Source organism: Ctenocephalides felis, unplaced genomic scaffold (assembly GCF_003426905.1).
Source record: "Ctenocephalides felis isolate EL2017-DRISC unplaced genomic scaffold, ASM342690v1 CF-g0.4_SCAFFOLD_00845, whole genome shotgun sequence".
NCBI classification, from domain to species: domain Eukaryota; kingdom Metazoa; phylum Arthropoda; class Insecta; order Siphonaptera; family Pulicidae; genus Ctenocephalides; species Ctenocephalides felis.
The window spans coordinates 73489274-73516317 of record NW_020536999.1 but is presented as its reverse complement, the minus strand read 5'-3'; the positions used below and the strand labels follow the sequence as shown (position 1 = coordinate 73516317).

General features: G+C 31.2%; 1 protein-coding gene across 1 annotated transcript in view; it reads left to right on the top strand.

Annotated features, from left to right (window-relative positions):
- Positions 1 to 26429, top strand: part of LOC113372140 (death-associated protein kinase related-like) — a 213441-nt gene extending 187012 nt beyond the window's left edge. Inside the window, exons 2-6 of the mRNA XM_026612465.1 lie at positions 18118 to 18330; positions 19378 to 19551; positions 20574 to 20689; positions 20822 to 21050; positions 25673 to 26429. Of these exons, the coding sequence (XP_026468250.1) occupies positions 18118 to 18330; positions 19378 to 19551; positions 20574 to 20689; positions 20822 to 21050; positions 25673 to 26228 (1288 nt within the window). The 3' untranslated portion in view covers positions 26229 to 26429. The remainder of the gene's footprint in view (positions 1 to 18117; positions 18331 to 19377; positions 19552 to 20573; positions 20690 to 20821; positions 21051 to 25672) is intronic.
- The last annotated feature ends 615 nt before the right edge of the window (positions 26430 to 27044 follow it).

Here is a 27044-nt window from a genome sequence, read left to right as displayed (position 1 = left end):
TAATATTTGGCTTTTGAAACATTCTATCGAGCAAATCATAAAGAGCAAAAAATTCTAGCCTCTCAATATTAAACATAAGCATAACATAACACTGGCACTTCATATTGGATTATTTTAACTTAATTTTTCATTATTTAAGATATCCAAAATTGTTGTTTCAAAGTGAAATTTTACCGTATTTTAAAATCTTGTGCAAAGATTAGTAAAGATGCAAGAAATTATATATTTCTTGAATGATATTAAAAAAAAACTATATTGAATATTTCATATCCGCTCGTATGTATTTTGTTCATATGTGTATCATTCAATCTGCCATACATATACTTTATCTTATATTATTGACTTCCCGAAGGAGAAGTTTATGTTCTCATGAAAAAATCCGATTCGCTAATTTTATGTTTTCTCGACGTTTCAAGCCTTTCTGAATCGAATGAGACCAAATTTGGAAAAAGTATGTGTGTGTGTGTATGTTAACAGATTTTTTGCCGTAAATCGACGTTTTCTCGATTTCAAAAATTTAAAAGCCATTCGATGTATCTCGTCGAGGACTATCGTATGTCAGTTTTGTGGGACAATCGACCGAGACGTTTCTTTATAAATAGTAGAAAAGTGAAAAAATTTTCGTCCACGTTTTAGCCCGCAATTCTAAACCGATTATGAAAATTCAAAAACTGTTCGAAAGATATTGATTGGGAATCGTGCTGATTAGTTTTTGGTAAAGATAGGCCGGGCCGTTTTCTTGTAATAAAGTGTTAAAAATTTTTTTTCGACGATTTCTATTATTTTGACGGTACATACTATAGTCTTCTAGCTAGATCATACTAAAATATTACGGCCCTACGACAATTAGTTTAACTTTGACAATTCGTCAAAGTTTGCAAAAATTGGTATCGTTTTTTTGGCATTTGTCAAAATTAGACCTTTCATCGACGTTTTCTCAAAAACGCCTTAACCGATTTCGGAAATTTAAAAGCCATTTGGTGTATTTCGATGAAGACTATCGTTTGTCAGTTTTGTGCGACGATTTGCCAAGCCGTTTCTTTGTAATTTGAAAAATGTGTTAATCTTTTCGTCCACATTTAAGCTCATCCTACCGAACCGATTTTAGAAAATCAAAAACTGTTCGAAAGATATTAGTTGGGAATGGTACTGATTAGTTTTAGGTGAAAATTTACCGAGCCGTTTTTTTGTAATTAACTGTTGAAAAAAAATTTAAGCCGATTTTTATGGATTTTTTTTTAGCGATATGGATTTTTTTTTAGCGTGTTTTCCAATTTAACACTAAGATTTTCTGATTTTTCCACTGAATGAAGGCTAAGATTATAGCCGAAACGTATGGATTTAAAATAAATTTTTGAAAGAAATTCATGTTTTTTATTGATGTTATGCTCGATTATTAGACTTTGTTCATATATATACTCGTATATATATATATATATATATATATCTCGTATATATATACAGTCAATCCGTAAAACTTTCGTTCTTTTCTTTTTTTATAAAATCCATTTTGTTGTCGTTCCCATTCTGAAACAAACAACGAAATGAAAAGAAAGATAAAAAATGAGAATCAAAATAAAAATAAATAAATGCATAACTGTAAAATGTGTGTCACCTACAAAAAAATATGAATTGATAACTCGATTCATTTCGGACACACGGCGGATAGTGGTGGACGAACGGCGGTCCGTGATGGTAACCAGAAGAAGAAAATAATTATCGGAACTGAAGATCAATTATAAAATGCCCATTTCGTATATTATTTGTTCACTTGCTAACTTCACTATTGTATTCAACATAGTGAAGTTAGCTTTTAAGCACATCATTATTTATATTATTTGTCCACTTCACTATTGTATTCAACATATTGAAGTTAGCTTTTAAGCACAGAATTATTTTGACCTTTAACTGTTTTTGTTTTATCGAACTTAGCATAATGAAATAAGCCACTAACCACAAAAATAAGTCAACATATAAGAAATTTTTAAACTATTTGGTTTTGTAGCTTGTATGTTTTTTTGTATTGAATTCAACAGAGTTAAGTTAGCACTTTTCCATAGAATTTAATCAAAATGTATATTCCTTAATGATTTTACTCTTCTTATTATGTCTTTGAGTGTTATTGTTATAGTAGTGAAGTTAGCCATTAAGAACAGAATTGAATTAAATTGGCTTTCTTTTAAAACCATTTTTCATTTTATTTCGTCGCTTGTTTCTCCTTGCCATAGGTTATTGTATCATAGTATTTAGCAATGAGAAGATAGACTCTATGCATATAACAGAATCCAAATACGGCATTTTTGAAGAAGTATATTAAATAAATATATTGTCTTTTGAAATGTGAAAATAAGCTTCCTAAATACCTGCCTATATTAATATATAAGATAATATTATAAACTCTACTTGATTTTTTGCTCATTTTACTTTGTGATAAGAGGCAATAATTATTATAAATAAAATTGAATCGATTATTTAATAATTAGCTTATCTTTATTTTTCACATTTTTTTCTTATGTTATTAATTGTTATCATGTTACTGAGATTATTATCTTACTTTTGGCAAAGAAAGGTAGAATAACAAGCTTTTCCGGATTTATATTGTTAATATATAGACACCGCTATACGAAAAAAAACATAATTCGACGTCAAAAAATGTACGCTACTTTCATCTTACTGTAAGGAAGTAGTAAGATAAGAGAAACTAAATAATCATATTAATTTTTTAAATCATTCTCTTAAGACACATTTATATTGATAGATTTTGAAAATAAATATGTATCATTGAATATTTAACTTAACTTAAGTTATCTCCTATTCTTAATTATTAACTTCCCGTAGGTTATGGTCATCTCTAAAAAGTCGAAATTATTTTTTTTGCATATCTATACGTTACAAGAACTCAGGAACATTTTAGCATACCTTATGTTAAAAAATTTTCGAATGTTTGTGTTTGTAAGTAGAATGTGTTTTGGATACAATTTTTTGTCGACGATTTAGCGTGCATGAACCAACCGATTTGAATGATTCAGAAGGATTCGATTCGTATTGACGAGGATACGTGCTGATTAGTTTTGACAAGTATAATTTCAGCTATTTCGGAGATACGGCAAAAAGTGCAAAAATAGACATTTTTGAGAGAACGAAGCATCCGATTATAATGATTCAAAATACATTTTGCTTGTGTTGACGATGTGAATAAGTAGTTAGTTTGTGGGGAAGGGGGGCATATAAAGCGGTTTTATAATTTTCCAAAAAAATCGAAATTTTCAAATTAATATTTTATTAAATAATTTCAAAAAAAAAAACATTTTTTTAAATATTCATTTTTTTCTTTAAGGGGGTTGTTCTTTTTTTATTTTTCTTTGTTTCGGTTTTGAGATTTTTTGATATTATGAAAGATAAAACCCTTAGAATCATTTAAAAAAAAAATCATCTCAATATCTATTTTTTTGACGAAGTTATAGATATATATATCTCTATATGTATGATCCTCTGAAAGCGTTTTTTTTATCGCTCCGCGAGCTATTGTATGCCAGATTCCTCTTTTTCATTATAATACCTCATGCACATGACCTTTTTAATGTGTCAGCATCTTTGAACACCATGGTGTATTTAGTACATTAAATTAAATGGTGTATTCAGTACATTATATTAAGAACTCTTTAAATACGTTTTTCTCAAATTGACTTTTTTCAATGCGGTGCCACAAATTAAACAAAAACTACAAGTCGGATCGACTTGCATTTTTTTTTAATTTATTCACCACTGCAATACCGAGCCCCCCTACCTCAAACAACTTGATAACATTACGCAAAAAAATTTTGCGAAGCTTCTCGCCCCAAAAAAAGGCCTTTTTTGACACTTTTTTTTTTAAATAGCTGCCATTTTTTTCTTTCTTGCTTTTTTTCTTTTATTTTGGTAGGGGGACTGGAAACAAACTTCTTCTTCAACGTAATTTCTTTTTTTTTTTGTTTCGGGCGATGCACAACGGATTTATCTGTGGCACCGCAAAAGAGATCGATTTTGCAAGACCGACTTTGGCGCCCCCTGGTTAAAAAATGACGGCGCAAAAAGAAAAGAAGAAAATCACGTAATATTCTATGATTTTGTAATTTTTGTTTAAAAAAAACCGCATGTCTCTATGATAAATACATTTCGAGAAAAAACAAAAACAAATACCTTGCATTTTTTGTAACGAAAAAAGAACAACCCCCTTAATGTTGAAAACGATTCAGATTTTGAGAATTATATTTTTGCAAGTCAGTTAATATAATTCTTAAAAATATGAGACAAATAAAATTTTGTTTATTTATAAATCCATTATTGCTTATTTTATTCTTAGAATATTTAATTGCGTTACTGAAGGTTCCAGCAATTTGCCTTAAGGCGCAATGCTATGACCACTACTTTTATATTAAGATAAGACATTAAGAAGTCTTATCTGAGCATAAGATTATCTATCTTATTCAATTATTATGTTTGTCCACAACTGTTTCAGCACGGGAGGCTGTGTAGTGGACTTTCACATTTTGTCGTAAATTTGTTTGTAGTGTTGCCCGATGTACTGACACACACATGTACGATTAGAATGACTTATGGCGTGTTATGTGACGGCGGCGTCGTTACGTGCCGGAGACACGACGACAATTGCACAATTTGTGGAACCCGATTTGTGCAATCGAAAGAAAGAAAAGGGAAATAATGTGTACAAACACATATATACACACGCTTTCAAAAAGCTATGTCTGTGGCTGATAGCTTATTGGTTGCTTTAGTTGATATTATTGGATATTAACCCTTCTCGTACACACCTCTGCCCAATGGCGAGGCGTACACATGGGTCCAAGAGACCCCCAGTGGTGTTTAAACGTGCGTCGTGGGCAGACTATTGGCTCGATTAAAAAAACGAAAATAAAATTTGAACTATATACAATGCGACTGCATATATTTTTAAAGATAAAACAATTTAAAGGCCTGAAATTAACTCGGAAACGAGCGACCCGAACTATGTAATGGTTTCAAATTTAATTCTAAAGCTGGTGTTGGGATTCAGTAGATCTCAGTTGTATGAGAAGGGTTACACATGAAATGATTTTAAATGATGTAGCAATTATCGCGGTATTATTATATCTATGTTATCAATTGGGTTATTCGCGGATACACACCAATTCTTACGCCAAGGTCGCACTTACGTCTTTCAAATTGTAATAAGTATAGTATCTATTCTAGGTTACATTACATGAGGTTATTTGAAAATAAGCTTCCCAAATACCTGCCTATATTAAGATATAAGATTTATATTATAAGCTCTCCTTGATTTTTTGCTCAAAATAATCTAGGTTACATTACATGATATTTTTATATGACAATGTGGAGACAAAATAAAACACCCGAAAATAAGATATGATCAAGAGGTTCAGTAATCGCTAAAATGTTAGTGATGTCAAAATAATGTTGTTTCAACATTTGTGCTACCTGGATGTTATATTTTAGCTGCTGGAAGTATCATAAGTTTAATTAAACGCTCCTCGTATAAACACCATAGGCTGAGCTTTTTGATAGTTTTGTCAACACCAATAGGCGACATCAGGAAAACATGATTCATCAAAATAAAATAGATGCACCTGTTGTGTCAGGGTACGGTAGTGGCAGTTGTCATAAACAGCTAAACTATGCTAATAGCTGATTTTGAGACAGGGTTCATAGGAAGTAAGGTGAAGCACGTTTGTTCGAACAAGTTTCCATTATTGCATTGAGTTCGTGCCCTACAATAACATATGTGTGTATTTATGTATGTACAAATTTTTGTCCACGATTTAGAGAGTACGGATTAACCAATTTGAATGATTTAAAATTGATGGGGAGGCGTGTTGATCAATAGTAATAATAATTCTGCCTATTAGTAGTAAAAATAAGTACAAATGTTGTTTACATGGTTCCGCAACAAGATGCATTATGTTTAACCAATATTTCAATATTTTTCCTGTAACGCAGCAACGTAGCGTAATCGATTTGCAAAAAAATCAAAATTTTCAAAAAATGTTCGAGGTTTTAAAAATTTTAAATTACGGTAATGGGAGGTTCGATTAATAAGACACGTGATGTAACGCTGTTGTTATGTGTTTGAGGGTACATCCTCGTTATAGGAAAATCTTTTGTGAAGTTGCAAAGGAAAGTTCTCTCTACCCGTTCTGGGCAATTCTGTTCCACTTATTTGCACGAATCACTTCATTTACAATAGATATTGCTAATCTGTACTAGAATTTACAATTTATTACATTGGTTAATTTCCCAAGTCAGCAGCTCAAATTTATATAATATATATATATATATATATATATATATATATATATATATATATTGAAAGTGTTTAAAATTGATGTTGAAATGTATGATTAGGTCTCCCTAAAATTCATAAACAAGACGTTCCTTTTAGACCCATAGTCGCTGACATAAATTCTCCTCTGTCCAAATCCTCAAAATTTCTAAGCAATATACTCTCCATCATAACTATCCAATCTCCTCATTTCATAAAAAATTCTTGAATTTGTAAATAAATCAAACGGCTTAGTTTTACCCCACGAAACTCTATTAGTGAGTCTAGATGTTGTTTTCCTTTTCACCAACGTCCCCTTACAATTAATGCTAGATTCTATGACAACTAGATGGGATGAAATTTCTTGTCATACTACACTTTCATTACATTGGTTTTTAGAATCGATCAAATTCATAATCACGAACACCTATTTTGAATTTAATGGCCATTTTTATTTTCAAATTTTTGGCACCCTCATGGGCTTCTCTATATCCCCGGCCCTAGCCGAATTATCTTTACAACATTTAGAAACCAGAGTCTTTAATTCTATCAGCATAGACAGTTATTGTTATTACAGATATGTTGATGGCATTATTACTTGAATACCTTCTCAAAATTTTGACTTATTGCTCCACTCATTCAATTCGTTTAACAAACATATTCTGTTCACTTTCGAAAAAGAACAGAATAACTCTATCAGCTTCTTGGATGTCAAAATCATTAAAAACACAGACAACCGCATTCTCACTAACTGGTACCAAAAACCTACTTGATCAGGTAGGTATTTAAATTTTCACTCCTACCACCCCTCTAGCATGAAAATAGGTACTATTATTAATCTAGTAGACCATGCTATTCTCCTTTCTGACAAACAATTTTGGACCTCATACTTAGATTTAATTTTCAAAACTTTCACACAAAATTTCTATCCCCCACATCTTATAAAACCCGTAACAAACAATAGACTCACTATTTAAAAAAACAAAATAATTAACGCCAACCTGAGTTTAATTTTCCCGAAAGAGAATCATTTGCCTGTTTTACATCATGGAACTTTATCCGATGTGGGAAAAACTTTTTTATAACGCAAATCTCCGTGTAGTATGCAACATCGATTTAACTCACAATTTCCTTTTCTCAAATTTAAAGCCGCACACTAGTCGAGGAACGAGTATCCAATGTGGTCTCTAAAATATCTTGCAATGGCTGTGATTCCACCTATATTGGCGAAACAGGACAGAGCCTCACCAAACGTTTAAAACAACTAATAATAATAATAATAATTTAAAAAACAAAAATCAAGGGCAAACAATGATCACAGAAAATTTAAAACTAAATAACCATACCAGCTTCTTCTTGTTTGGCATGCCTCGAATACACGAGTGCTTACGTATACCTTATCTATTACTTTACTTTCTGTTTTTTTCAAAATTGTAGAACCACTGGCGATGATGTAGAATTTTACGTCAAAACGTATGGAATTTTTTTTTTAAAAATCTTTATTTTATTTATATTTTTTACTTGATGTTACGCCCTCCAAGAAATTAATCATATATATATATATATATATATATATATATATATATATTTGCTGTTGTGTCGTGTTTCCTGTTCCTAAAAGTGTTTCCTATTATCTCTGGAAGTGCGTAAGAAAATGTAATGGTCTCTGTAACTGTAATTCGTCCCAAATCTCTCATCGGGTCATACTTTTTTTGTACCTTTGTCACAAAATAATTGGCCCAGATTTACATAATTATGAATACGAAGAGACAAAGATATCATTGATGATCAAGACGAAGTACAATTAGGTTTGAAATATATAACGCTTTTAAACATTTTAGATTTAGATTTCCTGTTTTATAAAGTTGTTGTGCTTATTTTAAAAATTATATAAATAACTTCATAAAGTTGCGTTGAATTTATTAGAAAAATAAAGTTATTAAATGAATTAAATAAAAAATAAATATTTTTAGAAAGAGCAACATTGACTTGAATCACGTTTTATATTAAATTAACTTCCAGAAATAGAAATTTGTTTTTGCCATAAAACTTTCCCCAAAATTTTGAAAATGTATGTGTGTATGTGATTTGATTTTTCATCTTTTATCAAAGTTTTCTCAAAAACCGCTACACCGATTTTAAAAATTTAAAAGCCATTTGATGTAACTCGGTAAAGACTAGCGATTTGCGAAGCGACCGGCCGAGTCGTTTCCTTACAACTTGCAATAAATTGCAAATATTTTTGCAAAAAACCTCAACCGATTTTAGAAATTTAAAAACTTTTCGAATAGTACCAAATCAATGAAATAATAAACAAAATGATTAGATAGAGACGTTTTATTTGGAATATTCTATACTATAATTCTAGAACCGAGCCCCGCCCTTTGGGTAGCTTTGACATGAGTTTGGACATTGAACAGAAGAAAAAAGTCTATAGGTGACTCCACGATTTTGATAAGAAATTAAATTTATTGCCGTTAATAAAAACCTTTAAGAACTACTTATTTTTTATATACATATATGTATAAATATATATATAAACGTATAGGTATATGTATATAGCTGGTTTAGATAAGTGTTTTAGGTTAATTGCGTCTTATGTAAAACGCATATATATATATATATATATATATATATATATATATGTATATATGTGTGTGTGTATATATGTGTGTGTTTTTCTAGTCGAGGCCTTTTACTTTATGCATTTTTAAATTTCTTACTATTAACCATCTATTAACATATAATTTGATTAACATTAAAAATAATTATGTAATTAGAACTTGAAAAGTTGTGGTCATATGAAATAATTGCTAATTTATTTCAATTCGTTTCATTAAAAACACCAAACATTTTTTTAAACTTGATTTAATTATCCCGATCGATCTTTGCCAAAAACTAATCAGCACGGCTCCCAAATGATATCTTTCGAAGGGTTTTACATTTTCAAAAACGGTTTAGGATTTTCGGCTAAAACGTACGCAAAAGAATTGACAGTTCACTGCTAATTATTTACGTAAATAAGTGCACAGTAGCGCATTAGAAACTATTTTGTTTCCGTGACTCACGGTTTGACAACCGTTGCTCCGCTATACTTCGACTCTTCCTCCGACAGATGTCCTCGTGGCGCTTTCTTCAATACAATTTTTCGGGCGCATGGATCAACCGATTTGAATGGCTCAAAAAACATTTGATTCCTATTGATAGGGAAATGTGCTGATTAGTTTTTGGCAAAAGCAGGCCCAGCCATTTTGAAAATACAGAGCTAAATGTGCAAAACATGGCAGTTTTTGAGAGAACTAAGCGTCCGATTTAAATGATTCGAAGAACTTTCTGCTTGTTTTAACAAAATAATTGATTTTGAAAAAAAAATTTTTTGTTTTACATTTTTTTTTTCAATTTCTATTTTTTCAAAAAAAATATTTTTTTGTATATCGAAAATAATTCAGATTTTAATTTTAATTCTGACTAAAGTTCTAATATACTTTAAACAAATAATTTCAACTTTGCAATTCAGTTTATATAATTATTATAATTATTATAATGCTACAGTATTTATGTATAATAGTCTATTTGAAAACATTTAATATTTCTCGAACATTTCGTTAAGGTACGGGAAGTAAGAGCAAATTGCCTTAAGGCAAGATGCCATACACCCTACTAGTTTATGTATGTACGACGGAGTCCTACAGGCAGTTTTTTTTAAAAGGTCGCATGTTTAGATTTCAAAGCCTTTAAAAGGCCTTTCAATTCAGTTTGCTATTTTAAAATTAGAACGTGTCATCGACACTTCATTATTATTTCGAGAGATTGAAAGGGATAGATAGATATATGAAGCATGTGTGTGAGACAGCGACAGAAAGAGCGATACTCAATCTAAAAGTAGAATGGATCTTGAAACAATCCAAAAGCCGTGCCAAAAAACTGACCCGCGCCACATTCTTCATTTAAATAAATTCTCTTTCGATAACAATTCTATTTTCATACAAGATATATTATGAATACAAATCGTATATTTAAATTTATTATATACTAATATTGATATATTTATTTTTTTATTTATTAATAACACTATCTATCAATTATTTTAATGATTAATAAATTACATAATACATAAATAAAATCTATTGATTTTTAATTGTACATCGATTTCTGTTGCACGAATAAGAGTGTCGAAGCCACCAATTATGAATACAAATTTATGACAGGTACAAATTTCATTTTTTAACTTCCCGAAGGAGAAGTTTATGTTTTCATCAAAAAATCCGATTCGCTAATTTTATGTTTTCTCGACGTTTCAAGCTATTCTGAGACGAATGAGACCAAATTTGGAAAAAGTATGTGTACGTGTGTGAACAGATTTTTTGCCGTAAATCGACGTTTTCTCATTCGCGTTTATCAATTTTACACGACCATCAGCCAAGAATAAATAACAGAAAAGTGAAAATTGTTTCGTCCATGTTTTAGCCCGCAGTTCTGAATCGATTTTGTTTGAGAATCGTGATGAGTTTTTGGTAGAGATCGGCCGGCCCGTTTTCTTTTTCGAAAAAAAATTTTTCGACGATTTTCATTATTATTTTTTTGACGGTAGATACCATAGTCTTATAGATCATACTAAAACATTGCGGCCCTACGACAACTCGTTTAGCTTTAAAAATTCGTCAAAGTTTGCAAAGTTAGTGTCGTTTTTTGGCATTTGTCAAAATTAGACCCTCCATTGACGATTGCTCAAAAACTCCTGAACCAATTTCAGAAATTTAAAAATCATTTGATGTGTTTCAATGAGGACTATCGCTTGTCCGTCGGCCGAAACGTTTATTTGAAATTTGGAAAAAAATGTTAAACTTTTCGTCCACGTTTAAGCTCATACTACCGAATCGATTTTAAAGAATCAAAAACTGTTCGAAAGATGTTAGTTGGGAATGATACTGACTAGTTTTCGGTGAAAATCTACCGAGCAGTTTTCTTGTAATTAACTGTTGAGAAAATGAGTAGTTTTTTTGAAGTTTGTTAAAATTAAAATTAGACGATTCACTTGAAATAACGATAGAGAACTTAGTCTCAATAAACGTAATAAATCATTAAAGTCCTACGGAAACTGGTTCAATTAAAAAATTATTGATTTTTGAAAATTTGCTTTTAAAAATACTCCGATTAACGTGTTTGTTTGTTTTCAATTATGTGTAATAAATTCACTCGGAATACTTTTAATCACTCATAAATTAATTTATTTTTTATTGATTAAGTCGATTATTTACGCCATATTTACACATATCGGGAAGTTCGTGTAACTTGCCTCGAGGCAAAATACCAATACTAACTAGTTAATATAGTTATTTTCTAATATATAATGTGTGCTAATGGTTTAAAAACTTGATAAATGGGATAATATATGTATTTTTAACAAATTTGTTTTCATTTGGATTGTATGTATGAAACAACAACATGTAAGAAGAGAAATAGGACTATACTAACGAACAAACCCGATATAAAACAAAAACTACTAAAGTGGTGTTGGCATAGTGCCTTAAGGCAAATTGCTGGAACTACCCGTACCGTAACGAAATGTTCGAGGAATATTAAATCATTATCATTATGAATATGTTTTAATAGATCATTATGAATATTGTAACATTGTCTAATATTTAAAAGAATTATATAAACTGAATTGCAAAGTTGAAATTATTTGTTTAAAGTATATTAAAACTTTAGTCAGAATTCAAAATAAAATCTGAACTATTTTCGATAAACAAAAAACTTTTTTTTTTGAGAAGCAATTATTTTGTTAAAACAAGCAGAAAATTCTTCGAATATTTCAAATCGGGCGCTTAGTTCTCTCAAAAACTGCTATTTTTTGCACATTTAGCTCTGTATCTTCGAAATGGCTGGACCTGCCTTTGCCAAGAACTAATCACCTTCTCTCCCAATCATTACAAATTGAATGTTATTTAGATCATTCAAATCGGATATTCCGTTCTCTCAAAAACTCGATTTGTATTTTCTGCACTCTTTGCTCTGTGCCTCCGTAACGGCTTGACCAGCCTTTCCCAAAAACTAATCAGCACATTTCCCTATCAATAGGAATGGAATGTTTTTTGAACCATTCAAATCGGTTGATCCGTGCGCCTGAAAAATTGTATACATACATACACACACATGCACAAACGCACACACACACATCCATTTTTTTGAGGTATGCCAAAATGTTCAGAAATCTTCAAAACGTGAAGAAATGTAAAAATTTTCAGTTTCGATTTTTGGACGATTACAATAACTTACCCTACGGGAAGTTAATATTCATGATCAATTGAACTCTACTGACGAACAAACTTAATTTAACGAAGAAACTGACCAACAAGTAAGATGAAAGAAACAACATATAACTCCTCTGACGACCAAATTAAGCAAACTCTATCAAAATAAGAAAAGCTCTACTGATGAACAAACTCAACTTTGGCAAAGAAAAAGAGAACACTACTGACAAGCCATGTGAAATAATAAAATTGACCAATGAGGAAATATATGATGAAGAAGAGATGATATACTTTGCTGATATACAATCACAATTTAAAGTACTAAAGAACTCTACTGACGAGTGCTTCATTTGTAGTTGGGCTATTTAGGGATCAGCAATATGGACACTAACAAGAATAGCTTGACGGTTTCAGGATGTGGTGGGGCTGAAAAAGAATGTAGTAGATAAAATAAGATAAAGTACAGACGGTGAAAGGCAGAGGAAGGACCTATGCTGACGTACAATTACAATTTAAAGGAAAATAGAACTCCACCGACGAGTAAACTGAATTTCGATTTAAAAAACTTTTTAGTGCTTCATTTGCAGTAGGGCTCGACAGTTTCGAGATGTAGTGGAGCTGGAAATCGATGTTATAGATAAAATGGTCTACCAAGGTTAGAAAGGAGAACGTGCTGCTGGATGGTGGAGACGAAAGAACTCTACTGACGAGCAAATCAAATATAAATATGAGTTGATAAAAAAAAAGACTCTACTGACGAGCAAATTCGTTACGGATCGCCAAAGACAAAATAAAATCCACTAATAAATAACTCGATTTAAAAAAGAAGAGATTAATAATAACTTCATTGAACGAAGGACTGAACAAACTCTACTTCAAGTAATTAAATTAAAACTTTACTATCCAACAAACTGTATCTCGAATTGATGAGGAGAAATAAAATTCTTTTGAGAAACAATTTTCTTGGGTGTATATAAATGTACACTTACACACCATATACAACTAGTTTAAATTTAAAATGTCTCATGTATATTTATGGGCATTTGTATATTATTATTCTCCTTTAATTCATTATTATTTACCACTTTAAACGAAATTAAAGTTCAAAGACATCAATCAGTTCCGCTATTGTGAGTCATCAAGTACCGTGCGCTCTTTTTTCCCACGTATGTCATTAAACGTAAAAATATATAAAGTGTGTGTGCCAGAAATCATATTTAAATCTATAATTTTAAGTGAACACTAATATCACTACTTCTTGATATCAAGCTGTTCGCGCAAATAGAATATGAAATGTGTAATTGAATAACTGTACAGAACTGTACTAAAAACCAAACTCTATTATATAAAATAGAATGTGCAAACTGAATATTGATTAGATTGGGAGAAATTGAGTTATATAGGAGAACAAACTATGTATATCTAAAAATATTAATAAGAGACTACTGTTGAGCAAAAAAAAACTAAAATAAACTCGATGAAAGCCACAGAATTGTACTAACTGAAATCCGAGTCGAAGTAGGAATGGCTCAGGTAGATTATGGTATTCTACATGAACTCAACATAAATCGTGACACGATGTTTTGCCATTATTTTCGAAATATCTAAAATAAATTTGATTAGTGATGACAAATGGAATGCTTGGTCAGTCTTTGACAAATGCAGATCAAGTCTTTTCGAAACTCATTTCTGTACTTAAACAAAATCAAATATTTGAACGTTCTAATCGAAACCTTCGCTGTTTGTTATTTCACACAAACATAAAGATAATTTTTTGGCTCCGTTTTTCCTCAATGAAAGGACTTTGAACCCGCGAATGCAACGGCCTTGCGATGCGCCGAGTTCAAGGCCGTTCGCATTTAGTGTTGTCAATGTTTGTGTGTGTTCGTTATGGGTATGTTGTGTGTATAGTGTGTCAGAGTATGTGTGTATTTGTGTGTGTCGATTGGATTAAATGTGCGTTTTGCATAAGAGATCCTGTTTTTGTCGACACGTCCTAAAGGGGGTAACGACCAAAGATTTAAATGACACAACTAACGAGAACATAATATGCAACTAATACGTAACACCGGGATGCACTTGTGTAATTGACACATACACACACTAGAACTTATTAATAATAGTTTTATTTTTTATAACATAAATAGAACACTATTGACAAACAAAGTGGTAATGGAACCTATGTCAACGCCTTGAGTAAAATCTGTGTCTGTGTGCCACCTTTATTTACAACCTAACTCTGTGAAACTCATATTCAAGCTTCTACCTTCTATATTGGACTTTACAATTCTGTATTTTGGGGCCCTTTAGAACAGAAGTTAGGGCGGACTCTTTCTTTGGATGCCAAGCAAACCTAATCAATATAATTTACTGTTCATAAAATAATTTATTTAATCAATTATAATTTACTGTTAATAAAAGTATTGAAATTTTTGTTTTATGTATATAATTCTTAATCGCTAAAGGCAAGTCTAAACAGTATGGTGGTCTCTGAAAAGGGGAACTCCACTACCGATCAAACTAAATAGCATTGGTTAGTTTTCGTTACTACCAGAACATTGTGAGGCAACATCAAGAAAATTAGATTTCTTAAAATAAAATAGGTGCACTGAGAGTACCAAATCTTTCCGTCAACTCTTATTTGTGACGTTTATGATATGACATGGCTATATTATTCGAGAATTATCTTATAAGTCGCCACTCGATAAAAAGAAATCAAACTTTACTAACGAAGAAACTCAGATTAAGGAAAATAAAATAAAACTACTCACAAACAAACTGAATCTTGTCTCGCCAAAACCGACGGGAGTGAAGAAAGGTAAGAACGCTACTGATGACCAAACTGAATCCTTATAAAAACTACTTTGTACTATACTCTCTAAGAACTCTAAGAACTCTACCATTGATCAAATTAACGGGCCAATGCCTCGAGATATAGACCGTAACATAGCGTTGTTATGGCAACGTTATGTTACGTTGTTTACTTCCTATAAAATCGTATTAAAAATGTCAAAATGTTATATATTCGCTGTGCGATGATTTTATACGTGAAATCTAGCTTTATGTATGTGTTATAAATGTATATCTATATTATCTATATTATCTTACCTAAAACGCCTGCTTGCACAGCAAATGCCTACCTCTGTAACAACGCTATGTTACGATCTATTTTACTGGAGAATTGGTCCATAAGTCTTCTGATAAAACGAAATAGGTTTTTATTGACGAACAAACTTGACTCAGAAAATGCAAAGAAAACGCTACGGACGAACAAGCCGAATTTGCTTGCATAAAAGTAACTAATAAATGCTCGTCCAAGAAAAAATCAAGAGATACACACTCAAAGAAAGGTAACTTTTCTGATGATCAAACGCAATTTAGGGAAGAAAAAAAGGACTCCACTTGCAAACCGATAATCGACTTAGTACTATTGCTTGACAGTATACACGATTTAAATAAGAAAAACGAGAACTCAACTGACAAGCAAAACTGATATATAACTAGATTTATATATTATATAGCAACTAGTTATATGCCTCACAATTCGGAACGTGACTCGTATTGATCGAGGAACATATCGTCCGAGGAAACTCTCCTGACGAACCAATACAATATTGACTAAATATTGAAAGATTATCTACGGATGGACAAACTTGACTTACAAAAGAAAACTTGAACTCTACTGATACGCAAACAAAATCTCTGGCTCCATGAAGGAAAATAGAACTCTCTATTTCTCTGTGCATATATAACAATGCGTGTATGTTGAGCAGATAAATAAATAAAATAACAATATTTACGACATATGAATATATGTTGAACTATAAATAGAAAAGCGTTACAAGTCGAATCCTTTGTTCTGCATCGACTGGCGCCACCTGTCTTACCAATGAAACTAAACATCCCACAGAATAAACATTCATATTGTACTTATAAATATAAATATATATATATATATATATATATATATATATATATATATAAACGATCAATATTCATAACTTGATAACATTTTTGACAAGTTTTCGACATTTACTGAAAATAAAACGTAAAATATTACCATGCGATGACCGCGGAAAATACTATGGGCCAATTTTCGGACATCTTATGGTAAAGTCACTCTCATTTCATTCAAAATGTTATTATAAGCGTAATAGTTATTCTCATTACTTGTTTTATGTTATATTACAACATGGAAATGTCATTGAGCGGTTCAAAAACAGATGCTACCTAATTTTCACCCATTGACTGTATAAAAAATGTGAATCATCTCATCGCTTGCATAAACACCATAGATACAGCCTTTTGACAGTTTCGAGATAAACAGAAATCGCTGGACCTGTCTTTCTAAAAATGTAATCAATTTTTCACTTCCTCAACACAAGTAAAACGTGTTTTGAATTATTGGATGCGCCTTACTCTTGCCATTATTTGCACTTGTTGTCCCGTATGTTCTAAACGGCTGGATCTGACTTGACCAAAAACTAATCACATAAAACCTTGTTTTCTCGTCAATCGAATTTTTTTGCTTCATTCATATATATATATATATATATATATATATATATATATATGTGTGTGTATATAGTATTGGTGTGTATGCCTTGCTGCAATGCCCATGAAAGGCGCATTTTACTTGAAATCTACAACCTCAAGTGGAAATTTGATATCATACTGCTCGATATCGAGCTGGCCGATGCTATAATCGAATCCACTATAGTTTTTAATGATATAGTAATTTTAATAATAAGATAGTTAGATTATGTTCTTAACCATTACACAACGACATAGGTTGAATATATATGGTTAGGAATATTTATTATTCTATAGGATATTCTACAGATCTTCCGATCCGAGTTCACAAAGATTTTTTTACTAAAATTTAATGTTCTTTCGTATAAATAAGAGTTTTTAATTTAAATATATAGGCGTGTGCGCTTGTTTTGAAAAGATACTTTAAAATTGTGGGAAAAAGGCATCCATGCATGAATCCTCTTTTCAAATTCAAATTACCGACGAACAAAATAAAAGTGCACTTGTAAAGCGTACGTGTAACTTAAGTTTAATTCTTTTTCTGTTGAATGATGACACATATCCAGTGCTAAAACATCCAGAACAAATATTTATTATTTTTATATTCGATAAATTGTATTGATACATTTAATTAGAATATAAAATTTACATAGTCATTCTGTTTTATTTAACTAATTGATTAGCAATCTTATGACAAGTGTTATTTGAAATTCAAACGTTTTAGCTTAAATTTCAGCGTTTATTTAGTAAATATATTATGTTCTAAAAATTTTTAAAATGTTCACAAATAATTCAAGAGTTTCTTATATTAAATGTAAGAGAGCGAGAGTACCAGAAATTATCCTGCAATTTAATTAGTGTTTTCTTTCTCTTAAAGATCATAAATCAGCACCATTTTTATTCACACATTCCCTACATTTTATCCTTGTTAGTAAAGTTCTATCTTTTGATCGTTACTAATTTGAGATCCAAAGATAAATGTTCAGTTTCCTAATTTAATTTTTTCTTTTTTAGAGGAAAGTTTGCTTCAGTCCGCCGCCTCGTTCACAAAACTAGTGGTGTACCGTTCGCAGGAAAATTCATCCGGCGCAGGCGCCGCGCTGCAGATACCAGTAGGGAGATCGGTCACGAGATGGCGGTGCTGGACCTGTGTTCTGGATCGGAACGCGTAGTGCGGCTCGTCGAAGTATATGAAACCAGGGCAGAAGTCGCTCTGGTTTTGGAATTGTAAGTACATTAATAAATGTGGTTGAATAAGATATTTGCTCCAGCATAGAACACGACAACAAAGAACAATCTGAGATACCTACAGACTGTATAAAAAGCCTTACGACTAGTTTTTAACAAATCAAGGGACTCACTGACCGAACACTATTACTTTACAAAATACATACATGAACAGACTGACATACAGATACTCAATCAAATTGAAAAGCTTACTGAAAGCTTTACCTAAAAAGTAAGGATCACTCGAACAACGACATCCAGGCCCTTGGCCAATATCGCCCGCTCGAACCATAGTGGCAAAGAAAAAAAATTGAATATGACTCTGTATCAACCAGTTGTTGTCTATGATAATGTTTGCAATTTTTTCCCTCTTTTATACTTAGTTGAATACTTTATTACGTTTTTCTTTCTTAAAAAAAACTGAAATGTAATTTTTTTGGGAAACTGCTAAAAGTTTTTCTTTTTTGTTACGTATAGATTTTATTATTTTTAATTGTATTCAATAACTGAAATTGAAAACATTTATAAATGTAATAAAATACCCTTAGGGTAGAAAACATGTACATATATATTGTATCATATCCCACATAATTTAATAAAAGTTTCAAAATTGAAAACTGATATTTTCTTATAATAATTTATGAGCCATTTCTTGGGCATAGCTACATTATCAATCTCCCGGACAATCTTCCGGACTAACATTACATGTTTTGAATTCAAGAGTGTTTTAAAGATTAATTTATATTCTGGGAGCCAATTTATTTAAACGTATCTTATTTTTATTGATGTTAGCTTGATGTATTGGTAATCCCCAAACTGTCAATATGCTATGCATTCAATAATTATAATATTATTATTACAATATTTATAATTGATTATCTGATGTTGACAATGGCACAAAACTAATCTCAAAATAGCATGTTGTCCTATAACATAACAGAGCTAAGAACAGGCTTATTATTCTTTTTTGGTCCTACTCTCTCAAATCACTATAAAAAAATAGTGAGCTTATCCCATAATTGGTTTTTTAACTGAGTTTTTTCTCAGGGCTACTGGAGGTGAGCTGCAGCATCTTTTAGATGAAGAGGAGCATTTGAGTGAAGTGGATGCTCGTAGGGCTCTGCGACACACTCTTCGGGGTCTTAGAGACCTTCATGCACACAACATAGCTCATTTGGATTTAAAACCACAGAACTTATTAGTATGCAAAGGGGAAGACAGGTTAGTATAGAGAAAATAATTAGTCGAAGTAACTGATTAGTAGAAAATGTGATTTACTTATACTTGTTGTAAGGAACTTAGGTCATAGCATCTGTAATAAAATCTGATTAGTAGAGAACATTCCGAAGATGTGTAAAGTGATATACAATTTATTACTATTTGTTGCTCTAATATAACACTTGAATTTGTTTTTTTTTAACTTTACGAATGAGAAATTTGTTTTCACAAAAAATCTGAGAAATGAGCTCTTTGACGCGAGCCAAAATTTGACCTTTCGTCAACGATTTTTCTATTCCAAAGTCATTCGATGAAGCTCGTTAAGGATTAAGCACCGCTTAATCAGAAAAGTGCAAAATACTTTGTTCACGTTTTTGTAAATAATCCTTGACCAATTTTGAAAATCCAAAAACTATTCGAAAGTATCATTTGGGACTCGTGCTGACTATACTAGGTTTTGGTAAAGATTGCCCGGGTCTATTTTTTGTAATTAAATATAAAAAATGCATTTTAATGGAACTTACAATGGCGATATAGTTCATGGTCTGAACGAATATCCTAAAATATTATATTATAGCCATACGAAAAGTAGTTGAATTATAAAATTTTAGGGACTGCGTTTTCAGGACATACAAGCGCATGTTGGTGAACTAAAATTGATAATAAAATTATATCTACCCATCAAATATCTGAAAATGATATATACGATGAGTATGCTTATACGAAACAATACTTTATGAGTGAGAAAATTACAGAATAAAAAATTCTAAAGGCATGTTAAAATAGTCTCTCAGATTTTCAATTTTGAACTATCATTTTCAATTTACGACAATTACCACAAATTAAAAAAATGAACTTTTTGACTAATTGGCACAAGTGCTAATTTTTACTAAGAAGGACAACTTCAAGTTTACGTTTCAAAATTATGGCCATCTTACTATTATTGCTCTGAATAGTTTATATATATATATATATATATATATATATATATATCATTTTAATTATTTGTTGTTTCTATTTTACAGTGGTGACAATAAAGCAAACACTCTGGGTGATGTTAAACTGTGTGATTTTGGAATATCTCGACTGATCCAACCTGGTGTCGAAGTCAGAGAAATTATGGGTACTCCTGATTATGTCGGTGAGTAAATAAATACATCAGAACAAACGATAACTATATCATAAATATAATCATTATTGGAAAATTTGATTGCGACATTTCTTGATTTCTTTCGTAGTCAGAGTATTAAATTACATCTATAATTTATTTCAGCTCCCGAAGTGCTCCAATATGAACGTCTCTCCTTGGCTACGGATATCTGGTCTGTCGGTGTTTTGACTTATGTCCTTTTATCAGGTTTCTCACCATTTGCTGGTGACAGCAAACAGGAAACCTATCTTAACATCACACAGAATGAATTGGCGTTTCCTCAAGATCTGTTTCAAGACGTTTCGGAAACTGCCAAAGACTTTGTCAGGAGCTGTCTCGTTTTACACCCGGGGTAAGAGAAAACAATTAGCAAAGGATTCACCATGTTGAGATATTTAAGTCGATTGATAAACTGATTCATTTTTTTTTTAATTTTCATATTTTTAATTTTTCTAAGAAGAAATTTGCTAGAAAATCAGATTTGCTATATATCTATTTTTTCGACGTTTTAAGTGATCCTGAATTGTTTGAGACGAAAATTAGAAAAAGTAAATGTTTGCGAAGCATAATTTGACCTTTTGTGTAAATTTTTCAAAAACGGTTGCGATATCAAAATTTTTAAAACCTTTTGATAAAACTCGATAAGGACTCTGGTTTCTTTACAATTAGCAGATAAGTACATATTTATTTCCGTTTCTTCGACGTTTCAAGTCATTCTGAATGAAACCAATATTGGAAAAAGTATATATATATATATATATATATATATATATATTTGTGTGTGTATGTGTATGTGTATTTTTTTGTATAGCGAAGGAAATGCATTTATGCATACCAGACTGGTATTTCGTATGGCATACCCGGACTCTATACCGCCTGAAATCTTTGCTTTGCCCTTGCCTCTGGCCATCACGGAAACCGCCGTTAGGCATCACATTGTGAGGGAAGGATCTAGAATGTCATAATTATTGCTCTGAATTTATACCTATATTGTAATTATTCCCATTCGCTCTTCTTTCCGAAGATCGCATACAGGTCTATTAGCACTTTGGTAGCTCGAAAACAGCCGTGCCCAGATAGCATTTGCGTAGTACTATAATTAACTTTATTAACTCAATACATGTGATTTAGCCAGATTTTGATGTTTGGAATGAGACTATGCGTCCACTGCCCTTCACTGCGACATCCCACAGTTGCTGCCATCGGTCAATGCTGTTCTGCCGTTTTTCTAATCTCAACTTTTCAGGACAGGTTGTTGGTTTCTTTGTTGTTAAATTATCCGTCTTTGTTCTGCTAAGACTATAGAGGCAGAGTTACTGAAATGACGCACACAGCTTCTTCCGATATTGTGCGAAATGTGCAAGCAACTCTTAAGACACTCAAACGACATATATGTCCTGCCATTCTCCGCGATTTTTGAGTCTTGAGAGCATCAGCCAATACGGAAATACCATATGTTAGCACCGAAGTAACCACTGATGACATCAGTCGAGCAAGTCTCGTCTTAAGTACTGACGCTTCAGCACTACCTTCTTCCACCTGTTGATTTAATTGAGAAACAAGCATTTCGCCAAGGTAACATACATAAGGTTATATACGTGATCTCTATATTTACTATCTTCAGCTAGATATAATAGAGACTATTATATTTCTACTTGAAAAAAGAACAAGTTTACCCTTCTATTGTGCTAATTGTAGGTTCATTGTTTCCATCAAGGGATTAATTTTTCTCAATGTTATGTCAAATAGAACTACGATCTCATCAATTTGATTGGCAGCAACTACTATGGCTACATCATCTTCATATTCTACTAGTTTGGCACATAGTGGAATATTCAGTCTCTAAAGTATGTGTATGTGAATTAGTGATGGGCGTTGAATCAACGAACGGTTATTTTCAACCTAACTAACCGTTTCGTCGCAACGAAATAACTAGTTGAAAATCAACTGGTTGCGAAGCAGTTGAAAACATGGCGGCCAGTTAGTTTTTTCAACGATATAGGAATTCGTTCGTTGTCGAAAACGAACGTAGGCAGGTACCTGCGTCGGAAAGGATCAACTAATACTATGAAAATCGCTTATTGTTAGGCTACTGCTTTTATAATATTGCAGATGTACATGTACATCTTAAAAGAAACTTGCAACACGCGCCAAATCGTTTAATTTTAGAAAATCAGTTACATTTATTATAGTTTTCAATGGTTAATATTTTTCATAAAAATCTCATAGCATTTGTCTTGTAATAATTTTTTTAAACTAAACCTGAAAATTGATTTTTTATTTTTCATAACATTTTATATAACTATACATTTTTATATTTCTATTTTTATATAACATGTAAATTCGATGTTTTAGTATATGGCTTTGCTGTAATAAAAATATTTAAGTTTTTTAAATTAAACCTTTATTTATTATATATATATATATATATATATATATGTGTGTGTGTGTGTGTGTGTAATAAATGTGACAATTCACATTTATTTCTTTTTATTCATCAAATCCAACGTCAACTTGACTTTTATAAGAACAAACTTCATATTACCAACTTTCAATGAAACAGTTATTTCAACTATCAGTTTCTTAACGTTGCCAGCGTTGAATCGTTAAAAATAACTATAGTTGAAAAATAACTAGTTATTTAACTAGTTGACGAAACCCCGATAACCGTTTCGTTTCGTTGACGGCAAAACCGTCAACGACCCACCTCTAATGTGAATAGTGTGCATGTATGGAACCGATTTAAAAACATTAAAAGTTATTCGATTTAACTCAAAAAGGACAAGCGTTTATCAGTTACCTTGTAACTAGCAGAAATGTTTAAATTTTTTTTACGTCGTCCACGTTTTAGCCCACAATTTTGGACCGATTTTTTGCGCATTTAACCGATTCTAATCAGGATCTATGCCGTTTCGTTTGTAGCTACTGATTACAATTTACGTCTATAAATTTTTAGAATCTGAAATGGATGAAATTAATTGTGTTAAACCAATAAAATAACTTTCGGTACGGTAAGTTATAGTGATCGCAAAAATAATCTAAAATGAAATTTTTTATATATCTTTACGTTTCAGAGGTTTCTGAACATTTTGGCATACCTTAAAAAAATGGATGTATGTGTGTGTATGTGTATGTGTGTGCGGATACAAATTTTCGGCGACGATTTTGGGAACACGGTACAACCGATTTCGATTATTCAAAAAATATTCGATTGCTGTTGATAAGGAGACGTGCTGATTAGTTTTTGGCATAAGCAGGTCTAGCCGTTTTGAAGATACGGGGCAAAAAATGTCACAAACGGTAACTCAGTTTTTAAGAAAACGGAGCGTCCGATTTTAATAATTCAAAAAACATTTTACTTGTATTAACAAGATGAAAAATTGATCAAATTTTCAGGAAGGCAGGTCTAGACGTTTCGGAGATCAAGTAAAAAAAGTATGAAAAAGCCATTTGGCGGTCAAAAATGATCATTAGACATATGCACATCAAATTGTCAGATATTTTATAGAGATTTTAACAATAAGTATAAATTTTGTTTACATTCCTATCCGTTCCGTACTAATGTTTATCCATTAGGCTGCGACGCGGCGTTTACGCGCTTCGATATGTCATCTCTATGCAGTTAAAGCAGTACGATTGCTTTGAAAACTAGCTGTAAGTGGAATTCTGTCTTAAGGTAATTAAGGCATTGTGCCTTAAGGTAAATTGCTGGAACTTCCCGTACCAAAAATTATTATTTTTTTAAAAACGATTAACATTTTTGAAAAAAAATTACTTTGAAAAAATAAGATTTTTGAGAAACTATAAATTGGACAAAAAATTACTTTTTTTTAAAAAAAAATTAAAAAAAAAAAAATTTTTAATTTTTTTTTTTTTGAAAAAAAATTTTTTTTTCTTTATTTTGACATATTTAGTCGCTGTCTAACGCATGAGCATTGTTACGGAACCCATAGGAATGTTAACAAAATATATACTTATTGTTGAAATCTCTATAAAATTTCTGATAATTTGATGTGCATATGTCTAATGATCATTTTTGACCGCCAAATGGCTCATTTTTTTACTTTTTCCTCCATATCTCCGAAACCGCTAGACCTACCTTCATGAAAATTTTATCGATTCTTCATCTTATCAATACAAGTGAAATGTTTTTCGAATTATTCAAATCGGACGCTCCGTTCTCCTAAAAACTGAGTTACCGTTTTCGGCACTTTTTGCCCCGTATCTTCGGAACGGCTAGACCTGCCTTCGCCAAAAACTAATCAGCACGTCTCCTTATCAATACGAATCAAATGTTTTTTGAATTATTCAAATCGGTTGATCCGTGTTCCCGAAATCGTCGACGAAAATTTGTATCCGCACATACATACACACACGTACATACATACATACATACATACATACATACATACATACATACATACATACATGCATACACACACACATACATCCATTTTTTCTAAGGTATGCCAAAATGTTCAGAAACCTCTGAAACGTAAAGATATATAAAAATGTTCATTTTTGATTTTTTTGCGATTACTATAACTTGCCCTACGGGAAGTTAAAAAGTTCAGAATTTCTAAAATATTTCAAAATAAAGAAAACATTTTTTTTCGAAAAGTCTTTTTTCTCAAAAAAAGTAAATTTTTATCAAAAATTTATAGTTACTCAAAAATCTAATTTTTTCATAGTAATTTTTTTCGAAAATAATTTTTTTTTTATAAAAAATTATTTTTAGTACGGGAAGTTTCAGCAATTTGCCTTAAGGCACGGTGCCATGCGCCCCACTAGTTTAACTTATACAATTACAGATATTGGTATAAGTATATTTGAAAGACATCAATTAGAAATCGCATATTATTTTCGAAATAACAGTTGAACATTTTAGCTAAATACCTGAATCTCGTATCTTATTGATTAAGTTGATAATGTATACGTATTTTACAACTAGTTGAACATTTTTTATTATTTTAGATCAAGGCCTACGGTCGAACAATGCCTGGATCATCCTTGGTTGATCGAAACTTCGAATATAGAGATCGAAAAACCCTTGGCAAAATCAACGTCCGAGGAAACTTTACAGAACGATTCAACCCCGAGCGAAGACACCACGTCAGAAGAAGAACCAGAAGACGAAAACGAAATTTGTACCAACGGTTTCACGAATATAAAAGACATCGAAGATAAAATCCAATACCCAGAAATAATAACAAAAGCATCTGTCTACATATCTTTTCCTGATGCGCCAACTACACCAAAGGTGTCTCGAAAGAGCCATCTAGCGCTGCACACCTCCAACACCGTTCTGAGCTTGTGCAAAAAGTTCCAACAAGACAACACGGATGGCGAGGAGGATAAACAGACTGAAAATGATAAAAACGATGAAGGGAATGAAGAGAATATTAATTTGGGTAATTTTGAAAATACAGTGGCGTACACTGTGACTTGTTTGCTTTGTTCGCAATGTGGGGGCCAATGTTGTCATATACCAAGGAAATCTTTAACGATGGAACGGGGAATCATTTGTTGATATAGAGCAAACGTTAAAGTTAGATTGTATGAACAATGTATGAATTTGTATGGTTGTACTTGAAATACTGTTAAAAACTACAAAACCCATTTAACATGTATTTTTCATTTTGATTCAACTGGTTTGATTTAATTTTAATCATTTATTATTTAACTGTAGATGTATTATTATTTATAAGCGCAAACTACAAATTTAAGAATGTCGAAGTAGGTTCTATAATCTAGTTAAGTTTATTAATTATTTATTATTAGTTCTTTTGAGCATGGTGTAAATATTATATTTAATGTAATTTTCATTGTTAATTGCAGTTTATGTAATTATTGCTTAATGTATGTGTATTATTTATGTATATTTGTAAATGATAAATTGTTTTGAAAAAAACTTTCATGTAAACATTTGAAATGCTAATTTTGTTTACAATCAATTCAAAGTAAACAAAACTAATCGTAATTGTTGTTAAATCCTTCAATGCTGTAAAAAATATTTAATATGTATAATTAAAACATATTGTTTAAACACTCTTATAAGTTCTGTTAAATTTTTATAGGCATTGACGGAAAGTTTGTTTCATGAAAATAAAAAGATTTTGAATGTATACATTTAAGTTATTTTTTTCACAATCAATGCATATATAATATTTTGATTATATTTACTTATATATATATAATATATATATATATATATATATAGATATATATATATATATATTTATTAATTTAAAATATTTTTGATTTAAATACTTCAAAGATAAAAGGTGATTTCTTTCAAATTTAAATAAAGAGTATAAATGTCTAAGTTTTTTTTGGTTTGTTTCTA